Source organism: Plecotus auritus, assembly GCF_963455305.1.
Source record: "Plecotus auritus genome assembly, chromosome: 8".
Taxonomy (NCBI): Eukaryota; Metazoa; Chordata; class Mammalia; order Chiroptera; family Vespertilionidae; genus Plecotus; species Plecotus auritus.
In genome coordinates, this window is record NC_137782.1 from 111,211,446 (window position 1) to 111,220,866 (window position 9,421).

General features: G+C 53.6%; 1 protein-coding gene across 3 annotated transcripts; it reads left to right on the plus strand.

Annotated features, from left to right (window-relative positions):
- Positions 1 to 1,246: 1,246 nt before the first annotated feature.
- On the plus strand, positions 1,247 to 9,421 carry ANKRD23 (ankyrin repeat domain 23). 3 transcript variants are annotated; one of them, XM_080686935.1, is made up of 9 exons: positions 1,247 to 1,376; positions 3,144 to 3,290; positions 3,499 to 3,627; positions 4,319 to 4,444; positions 4,722 to 4,820; positions 4,904 to 5,002; positions 5,121 to 5,219; positions 5,572 to 5,670; positions 5,754 to 9,421. In XM_080686935.1, the coding sequence occupies exons 1-9, from the start codon at positions 1,302 to 1,304 to the stop codon at positions 5,847 to 5,849; spliced, it is 969 nt and encodes a 322-aa protein (XP_080543061.1). In that variant the 5' UTR covers positions 1,247 to 1,301; the 3' UTR covers positions 5,850 to 9,421. The 3 variants fall into 3 exon arrangements, with proteins under 3 accessions (XP_080543061.1, XP_080543062.1, XP_080543063.1); XM_080686936.1 differs by lacking the exon at positions 1,247 to 1,376 and adding an exon at positions 2,003 to 2,051; XM_080686937.1 differs by lacking the exons at positions 1,247 to 1,376; positions 4,722 to 4,820 and adding an exon at positions 2,003 to 2,051.

Here is a 9,421-nt window from a genome sequence, read left to right on the forward strand (position 1 = left end):
CTGTCCTCTGAAATCAAGAAAAAAATTTAAAAAAATTTAAAAAAATTTTGTTAAACGGGCCAATAATTCTGTTTCTCTGTAGCTACATAGAAGAATATTCATATCTACAAAGATGCCTATTTACGGAGGTATTCACAAAGATACACATTTGAGCCTGGGGTGTAATATTAAAAAAAAAAGAGAGAGAGAGAACCAGGGTGCTCCCCGATACGGAAATGGTTAACTTCTGGTCCACATACCATTTGAGTGCAATGCAGTGGAATGGTGTATGCTAATGTGGGAAGCGTGCTGAGTTGTGATCACAGTATGTGCCTCTTAAAACATGCCTGTAGAAACAAGTATGTACATTCACAAAATTGCAGGAACGAAGTCAGAGGAAGTATAGCAAACTGTGACCATGGTTCCCTAGGGCCACTGTGGTTAGTAAAGGGGCTCTTGTTGAGCTTTATTTGTTATGTATGGATTTTTTTACAAGGAGTAATTTTTTTTTAATAAGCCCGTTAGTTTCATGTGGAAGAAACTAGTTTTCCGCTGAGTTTCAGGTGAAACCCACCGGGAACATTGAGGGAGAGGAGTGTGAGTAGGTGGCTGGCAGTGGAGCCCAGAGCTGAAGTCTAATTTTTTCTTGTCTGTCCACCCTCACTCAGGTCTAGGTAACCCTTTCCCTCCTCATAAGGAAAGACAAGAAAGCACCTTTGACAGACACCCTGAAGCATACAGATTGAGTTTCTTAAAAAAAAAAAAAAATATTCTGGTCTCAGCCCAGCCAGTGTTGCTCAGTGGTTGAGCATCCACCCATGAACCAGGAGGTCAGGGTTGATTCCCGGTCAGGGTACATGCCCGGGTTGTGGGCTCAATCCCCTGTGGGGGCGTGCAAGAGGCAGCTAATCAATGATATTTCTCTCTCATAAATGTTTCTATCTCTCCCTCCCCCTTCCTTTCTATAAAATCAATAAAAACATACTTTTTAAAAAAAGATGTAACTATTTTTTTTAAAAATCTGGTCTCAGAACTGGCAAGACTTACAAATTAGCCAGCCAGCCCTGGGTAGGACCTTGGCAGCCCTTCAAGGCCTGGGCTGTCCTTGACCCGAAATCCCCCTCCCTCTCATTTGGTCATCTCTGCTCATGTTACTCCCATTCTGGAGTCTTATTTACTGGCTATCAGGTTTCCTCTCAAAGGTCAAGACAGAGTTTTTTGCTCAGCTGGTTGAAGGGCATGCTGGCATTTAGGGACTATTAGGAACTTTGATTTTGTGGCTGGTGACAGGTTGCTTTGCGACTGGATTAGCGGTTAATGTTATGTACTTGGACCTGAAGCGATGTCAGTCTCGCCTTCCCTATGGAAAGACATGTCCTACTCCAGGAGAACGTCTGGTAGGGACCTGCTTGTGGGGCCTGGGTCTCCCAGGGCTGAGGTGCTGGCAACAGGCTGAACTTGGCCCCAGTGGTGAGAGAGAAGTAAGGGCACGTTGGGGGAGCCACCAAGAGTGGGGGCAGCCTTGGCACTGGGAGATCCCTTGCCGCCTGATTTCTTCCTGTTGGTGCCATGAGGGTTCCCAGGCCCTCCGGGACTCGGGCCTCCTGTCGCAAGGGCAGTAGGGCTGGGCCTTGCAGGGTCTCAGGCGGCCGGACCTACAGTGTCGAGGCTCACACTTGACTCTTTTTCATAAGTGGTGTCTGGACTTAGGAGAGTGGGAGCTATTTCCCCCTGAATCCGGGTCAGTGGCCCAGGCACCCTAGGACACGTGTCTGGTGCAACGGCTCCGGAGTAGGCAGGGGGGATGGCATAGGTGCAAGGTAGTAGGTGTCTGAGGATGCACCTGACTCAGCTCAGAGCAGCTCCTCCTGCCTGCACAGCTACAGGCCCACCCTGGTATTTTGGTGGGCATTACAGAGCCACAAAGTCATCTGGCTCGGGTGCAAGCCACTGCCCCGCCCTGCCTGCCCCCAGGGTACAGCTCGCCTATAAAAGGGCTGGCAGCTCAGCTCTTCTCACTGGGGTTTGGAGAGCTGGGGGGGACCATGGATGTCATCAGCGTGCAGCAGTTGGTAAGGACATGGGAAGAGGGAAAGGAGGGCAGCCAGTCATCTGGGTACCCCCAGACCTTCTCAGCCAAATGAGGAGGCAGCAGCTGCTTCTGTGGTCTAAGGATGGGGTTTTCAGAGCCCAAACAGGCAGCTCCCTGGTCTGTGTGCTGATTCTCCTGTGGGTGGCGAGGGAGGGGGTTAGGGAGCAAGAGGGAAACAGAGACGTGAAAATCCTAGAGTGGAGTGAGTTTTGCCCTGGACAGGGATGGTGATGGCTAAAGAGGAACAGGAAATGGCAGGTTGTCTTGGAAAACACCACTGTAGCTGCGTCTCAGTTTAGCTCAACTGTCGGACATCCATTGCTCTGGAAATGGGCCAGAGGCCAGCTGCCTTGGTTGGGGAGGGAGGAGGATGCTCTCTAGTTCCCTGGGCTGTGAGAGAACCGGCAGCACCTATGGCACTTTGGGACATGTTTTGGTGCCACAGTGCCCAGCGGGCCCCAGACGTGTTAGGTGGCCAGCGTTTGCTTTGAAAGGGAATACAGTTCCCTGTGGCTGGAAGCCCCAGGCCCGGCCATCCTGCCATTCCAACCTCTCGCCTCTACACGCTCATTCCTTGGTGCGTCCAGCTCCTGATGCCTGGGGTGGGCCAGGCAGAGGCAGGGCAGAGCACTGTGTGGGGGCTCTGTCCCAGCACAGCTGAGCTGAGTGCTAGTTCTACACCCTTTTAATGATGAAGAAACAGCTTTGTGAGGAGCCAAGACTGGAACCCAGGAATTCAAACAACCCCCCCGCCCCCGAGGCATCTCCTGTGCCCCTGAGCTTGGGGTCGGCTGGCAGTATGGCGTGATCTGGTAGGAATGCAAGGAAAGCTGAGGTGTCATGTGCTCCAGCTCCCCTGGACAAAGCCCAGCAGTATAAATAGACCGGGTCACGCCCCATCCTGTGCCCTTGCTAACAGGGCAGGGCAGGGCAGGCGGAGTTGGTGAGAGCCAGCAGCAACCCTGCATCGGAGTTTTGAAAAGGGTGAGCTCTTGTTGGACCCCCTACTGCACAGCTGGGCTCTCTAAGGACTCTCCTAATTGTCTTCTTCATCCTTACCCTGTCCTTACAGGTAAGTGGAGAAAGAGAAGGAAGGAAAGTATTGGGATGTGGACATGGAATTCCTGATCCTGGAGGCTGGCCAGGAGACTGGAGGCTGGGACCCCATGAGGCCGTGGCCCAGGAGAGGCAGAGACTGGAAGAGGAGAAGAGGAGGAGAGTGAGTGGCCCTGGCGAGTGGCCCTGGCGGGGGGGGGGGGGGGGGGGGGGCAGGCCCAGAGCCGGGAGGGCCTGCAGAGCGGGGCGTGCTGGCAGCCGGGGCGGTTGGTGTTTCTGCGGTAGGTGGGAGAGGCCAGACGGGAACAAGAGCCTGCCCCATCCTGGCACCCTGGCTGATGAATGGCATGGTCTTTGGTCTTCTGCCTCAGCTTGAGAGATTTAAGAGTTCCAGAATTAATCTGGAGAATCTGGCTGACTTGGAAAACTTGGTTCAGAGACGAAGAGAAAAGCGATTGAAACGCAGAGTCCCCCCCAGGGCACCTGAGCCCGTGGTTAAGGTGGGTGAGCAGTCAGATGGGGGAAGTAAGAGGGCGCACCCCCAAGGCTTGAGTTCTGAGGAAGAGCTTCTGGCACCTGTGGGAGGGATTGGGGAAGAGGGGGCACTGCCAGCCACGCCTGAGTGGCAGCAATTGCCCAGCTGCACAGCCTGAGCGGGAGCCCCGCCTGTGCTCAGGCCCTGGGGCTGCTGGAGTCTGAGGTCAGGGGGAGGCAGGTTCTGCTCCCCAAGTTCCTGGGGGCTGCGGCCATCCGTGCTGTTCCCTTGCTTGTGGCCACATCACCCGACCTCCGCCTCATGCCCACATGGCCTTCTCCCTGTGCATGGCTCTACTCCCAATGCCCCCTTTCTGTAAGGACACCAGTTACACTGGCTTAGGGCCCACCTGCTCCGTGTGCCCTCACCTGCACGACAGCTGCCATGACGGTTACAGATAAGGTCACATTCTGAGGTTCTGGGGGTCAGGACTTCCAACATATGAACTGGGGGCGGGGGGCACAAGTCAACCCATAACTCCCCCACCCCACCAGCTATCTGGCCAGAATCTACTGAGATAAGTTTTTAAAAACTGTCATTTGTACAAGCCAACAGTGTCTCTGTGGGGACCACTTGGTGTGACCAGTGAAGTGGTGACGTACGTCCCTGCAGCCTTCAGTGTGCAATTGATTTGCTCTCGTCCTTAACTTACCCAGCCCCAGGCCCAGGCCCAGCCAGAGCCCGTGGGCCTGGAGACGTTCCTGAAGGCAACGGCTGAGAATCAGGAGGCCCTGATTGACAAGTACCTGGCGGACGGAGGGGACCCCAATGCCCATGACAAGGTAGCGAGGGAGGGCGAATCGGAGAGCAGCTCAGCACTGCAGGAGTGCCGTCGTCGTCGGGGTGCTCTAGCGCAGCCTAGGGAACCACGGGGCTTTTCTGTTTATGGGACACAAATCCCGGGGGCCTCCTGAGCCAGGAGAGAGGGGCTCTTTGCATGATTAAGGAGCAGGTAGCTCTCTTCAGGGCACCAACTCTGGGGGTGGGGGTGGAGGTGGGGGTGGGACCTCTAGAGGTGGCCCTGTTGCCCCTGCTTACCCTCCCAGTCTCCACCACCAGCTCCACCGCAGGGCCTTGCACTGGGCCTGCCTGAAGGGCCACAGCCAGCTTGTGAACAAGCTGTTGGAGGCAGGGGCCACTGTGGACGCTCGTGACTTGGTGAGAATCGGGGAAGGCTCCTCCTCCCGCAGAGGCTGGGCACAGCATGCAGTGCGTCAGACATCAGCGCTTTTGCTTTGCAGCTGGACAGGACACCTGTGTTCTGGGCCTGCCGTGGAGGACACCTGGACATCCTCAAACAGCTGCTTAACCACGGAGCCCAAGTCAACGCACGGGACAAGGTGAGGGCACTCCACAGTGGGCGGCCTGTTCGGAGCTGAGTGTTCCTGGAGGAAGCACAGCCTTGGGTTTGGGGTGAAGCCTGCCACTCAGGAGTGACACTGCCACTTGTGCCCTTAGATCTGGAGCACCCCCCTGCACGTGGCCGTGCGCACGGGGCACTGTGAGTGCCTGGAGCACCTCATCGCGTGCGGGGCCCACATTGACGCACAGGACAAGGTAGGTGCTTATTGGGGCAGCTCCAGCGGGGGACAGTGACCTGGGCCTGAGCTCAGGGAGAGGATGATGTTTCCTTTTTTGAGAATACGTTTATTAAAGCTGAGGACAGTAAAATAAGGGTTTAGGATAGAAGCAGCAACAGGGGAGCGCCGAGGTGGGGCTGCTCTAGCGCCCTGAGAAGTCAGAGATCAGGGAACTTGGGGACAGATTCAGGGGTGAGTCAAGGAAGAGCTGCTGCTGCCACTGCTCCCCTGGTCGCACACCTAGCGGGGTCCCTTAAGAGTCTAGGAAATGCATTCCTGTGGGGGAAGGGAAAGGCCTGGGAGAGCACCGACGTCCCCTTTCTCGACAGGAAGGGGATACAGCTCTACATGAGGCTGTGCGACACGGCCACTACAGAGCCATGAAGATGCTGCTGCTCTACGGAGCCCAGCTGGGTGTGCGGAACCAGGTGAGTCCCAGCAGGCCCCGCACCCAGGGAAGGCAGGTGGGGGTGCTAAGAGGAAAGGACTGACCCAGCAAACTTGTTCCCAGGCTTCAGCGACCCCCGTGCAGCTGGCCCGAGACTGGCAGCGGGCCATCCGGGAGGCTCTGCAGGCCTACCAGGGGCATCCCCGCAGCCGGTGCTGATGGTAGCAGCCCTGCAGTGCCACTCAGCCACCATTCCACCCCCTTCTCCTCCCCTCATGTGTCTGCGGTTCTGACCTCAGGCCTCCAGGGCAGGCAGTCGTGTCAGCTCAAGAGCCGGCCAGCAGGTAGATGGAGCAGCTGCCCTCTGTGGGGCCCGAGCCAGGAAAGGCTGCAGCAGAACCCAGGAGGGCCCAGACAAGGGGCAGTGGAGCTGGGTGTTCGGAATGACTACGAAGCTGAGGAAGCTCAGCCTCCAGGGCTGTGCTAGGCTGCCCGGTGCCAGGGAGCCTCCATCGAGGAGACTGCTGGTGCCCATCCCTCCCACGGGCGTTTCCTGCCAGGTGGTAATTGCGCAGCTGTTCAGTGCCTTGGATGGGTCTCTCAGCGACTCCGCTCCTGTCAGCAGGTGTCTGGAGTGGCTCTGGACAGCTCCGGTCCTAGGACCTCTGGTGTCGGGTCTGGACGGGGCTGCTCAGCAGGTCTGAGGCCCCACCGCAGAAGTCCAGTGCCAACCTGGTTGCCACAGGAGCCCTAAGACTAAGGAGCTGGAGCCAATACTTAGAGAACCTGCGCCCACTGACGAAAGGCTGCGGTCAGGCCTGTCCACTGCTCTGCAGGTGGTCAGCTGATAGCTCTCCTGGTAACGGTGAAGTGCCTGGGTGCTGGGGTTGCTTGTGGCCCACTCAGCTTTTGGGGCAGTGGCCCGTAACCCTCCTTTGCCTCAGGTACTAATGCCACTGGAGCTCTTATCTGTACCCTGCAGCTGTCACCTCTGCCACCTCTGTGCAGGGCACCACAGGTCCTGAGCACCGCCGTGAAGGGAAACAGAGCAGCACACCTGCCCCGCGCAAGTGTAGGGCCCAACTTCACCTACTCTCCAAATGGACCCTCCCCTCCCACTGTCCCTGGCACTTCCAGTTGTGCTGGTGTGGACGTGCTCCTGGCGGGGCTGGGTCTTCGGTGCCAGGAAGTGAACCTTGAGAACCTCAGCCCTCACCCGAGAGCTGTAGGCCGAGGGGCAGCTCCAAGGTGAAGGGCTGGCCTCCCTCCCACACATGTGGCACCTGGGCAGACACTGTACCAAGCAAGTTACTTCTGTCTAAGCTGGTGGCCTTCTCGGGCCAAGATCCAGGCTCTTCTTATTGTGTGAAAAAGCCGACTAGAGCCCACACCTTCCCTTCCCTTCCCATGGCGGCCCCTGCCCTGGGGGACAGAGCCAGCACTCACCAGATGCTGGGGCCATGGGAGAAGCAGGGACTCTAGTCCATGGAGAAGACGACTCCCCACCCAGAAAATGGGGACACTTAAGTGACCGACAACAGTACCTTTTTATACGCGTCAATGTGTTCATTAAAATTGGCTGGTTATCCATCCCGGTCTAGTGTGTGCTGGGCTAGAAGCAGTGAGGCCATCAGGCCCAGGGCTCTGTCTTCCCCAGCAGCCAAGCGCAAGCCTGTTAACCACGCCAGAGCAGACAGCAAGGTAGGCCCCATGCACACTGGGCAGTCTGGGCCCTTGGCCCTCACGCTCAAGGCATCTCTGCTCATGGATGGACAGGTTCAAAGAGTAGTGGTTCTCAGCCTTTGGCTGCTTATTAGAATCACAAGGGAAAGTTTTAAAAGTCCTAATATCCAGACAACGCAATCAGAGTCCCTGGGGTGGGACCTAGATGTTAGCATTGTCATGCAGACCACACACTGGTCCATGTAGGAAATCCTAAGGAACCCACAAAACCACCTAGAATAAGAGTTTGGCAAGATCTCAGGATATAAGGTAAACATACAAAACCTATTTCTACATATTAACAATGACCATGTGATCACCACAATGAAAAACGAAGTGCTGCCCTGGCCGGTGGCTCGGTTGGAGTGTCGTCCTATACACCCAAAGGTTACAGTTCGATTCCCAGTCAGGGCACATACCTAGGTTGCAGTTTTCATTCCTAGTCGGGGCGCATACCGGAGGCAATCAATATTTCTCTCTTCCCCTCTCTCTAAAATCAGTAAGTATGTCCTCCAGTGAGGATTAAAAATTAAAATCAATAAACCATATCCTTGGTGAGGATAAGACAAAGTACCATTTACAATTGCTTCTAAAAATAAAGTCCTTAATTGTAAATATAACAAAACACATAAGGGCTTACATATATGCCAGAAGCTACAAAACATGAATGAATGAAACCGAACAAGAGTTAAATGGAGACTTACGGTGTCCATGGACTACGAGATGCAACGTAGCAATGATTTCAATCCTCCCCAAATTGATGTACAGATTTAATGCAGTTCCTGCCAAAACCCCAGTAAGGTATTTTATAGAGGTAGATAAGATTATTTTTAAACTTCTAGCTAAAACCATTTTGAAAAAGAATAAAGTGGAAAAAGTCTACCAGATTTCAAAACTCATTACAGGCATGCATCGGAGATAGCAAAGGTTTGGTTCCACGCCACAGCAATAAAGTAAACTCATCTTTTTGCTGGTGGGAGTCTTGCCTCCCATTTGTAAGCCATACAACGCCTGTGAAGAGCAATAAGGTGAAGCGCAATAAAATGAGGTGCCTGTGTGCAGTTTCAGGAATCACAGTGTGGTATTGATGGACACACAGACCAATAGTACAGAATCCACAATCCAGAAATAGGCACAATATGCCCAAATGGTTTTCTACAAAGATGCAAGATTTAACCAGTTAACTGCCACAGTATTTTGAATTTAAAAAGGTCCACTGCTTGAGTGTATGGACCAGCCATGGGCAAACTACGACCCACGGGCCGGATCCGGCCCATTCGGCTGTTCTATACAGCCCGCGGAGCCGAAAGAGCAGAGGGTTCTCTTGCTCTCCCCTCCGCTCCTTCACCAGCAGCAGTGTTAACATGGCAACTTCGGGAAACAGGGCCGCAGCTCCTTCTTCTGAGTGGGCGGATTTATATCCACCCATTCAGTAGAAGAACAACCTCTCAATCTTCCAGAGGCTCCTTGTAATGCCCGCGGACGCGTCTCCTGAATCACCCTGGGAATGCGTAGACACATTATCCTGGTGATGTAGGGAGACATGCCCCTGGAGAGCACAGTATCAGAGCCTTTCTGAGGTAAGATTAAGAGCTCTACTCAAACACAATTTTTTCCTGTTCCCACATTCTGTACATCACAATGACTTGTTAATAAAACAACAAAGACTTTCAGCTTTTAGGGCTTGTATCCACTGCATTTTTTTTCCCCACTGCGGACGCGCGCAGCAGGGAAAAAGACAAAGAGTACGTGTCACACTAGCCATGCTGCGGCTGCATTTTTTTTGCTGATACGGATGCGGTATCAGTAACGCTACCGTGGCCACTAACCGCATTTACTGTTTACACATTTTGTTCTTTTCTATTTGTTTTAGTTTTAAATTATTTTATTATATTTAAGTTTAATTTGAAAGGCTTTTGTACCTTTCCTTTGTTAGGCAATTTTATTTTGCCTTTGCCATCTTCAATATAAGGTATGTTATTGTGCTATGATTCCTCCATTTTTTGAAGTTACAAATTATAATAGTGTTTACATTCTTGTTAAAATGTTTGAAATGAATAAAACTATTG

What these genes read in the sequence shown, in the direction of transcription:
- ANKRD23 (XM_080686935.1), top strand. Translation starts at nt 1,302, where the DNA reads ATGTACTTGGACCTGAAGCGATGTCAGTCTCGCCTTCCCTATGGAAAG. An exon ending in CTGTGGACGCTCGTGACTTG is followed by an intron (nt 4,821 to 4,903) that starts GTGAGAATCGGG and finishes TTTGCTTTGCAG; the next exon opens with CTGGACAGGACACCTGTGTT. An exon ending in AGCTGGGTGTGCGGAACCAG is followed by an intron (nt 5,671 to 5,753) that starts GTGAGTCCCAGC and finishes ACTTGTTCCCAG; the next exon opens with GCTTCAGCGACCCCCGTGCA.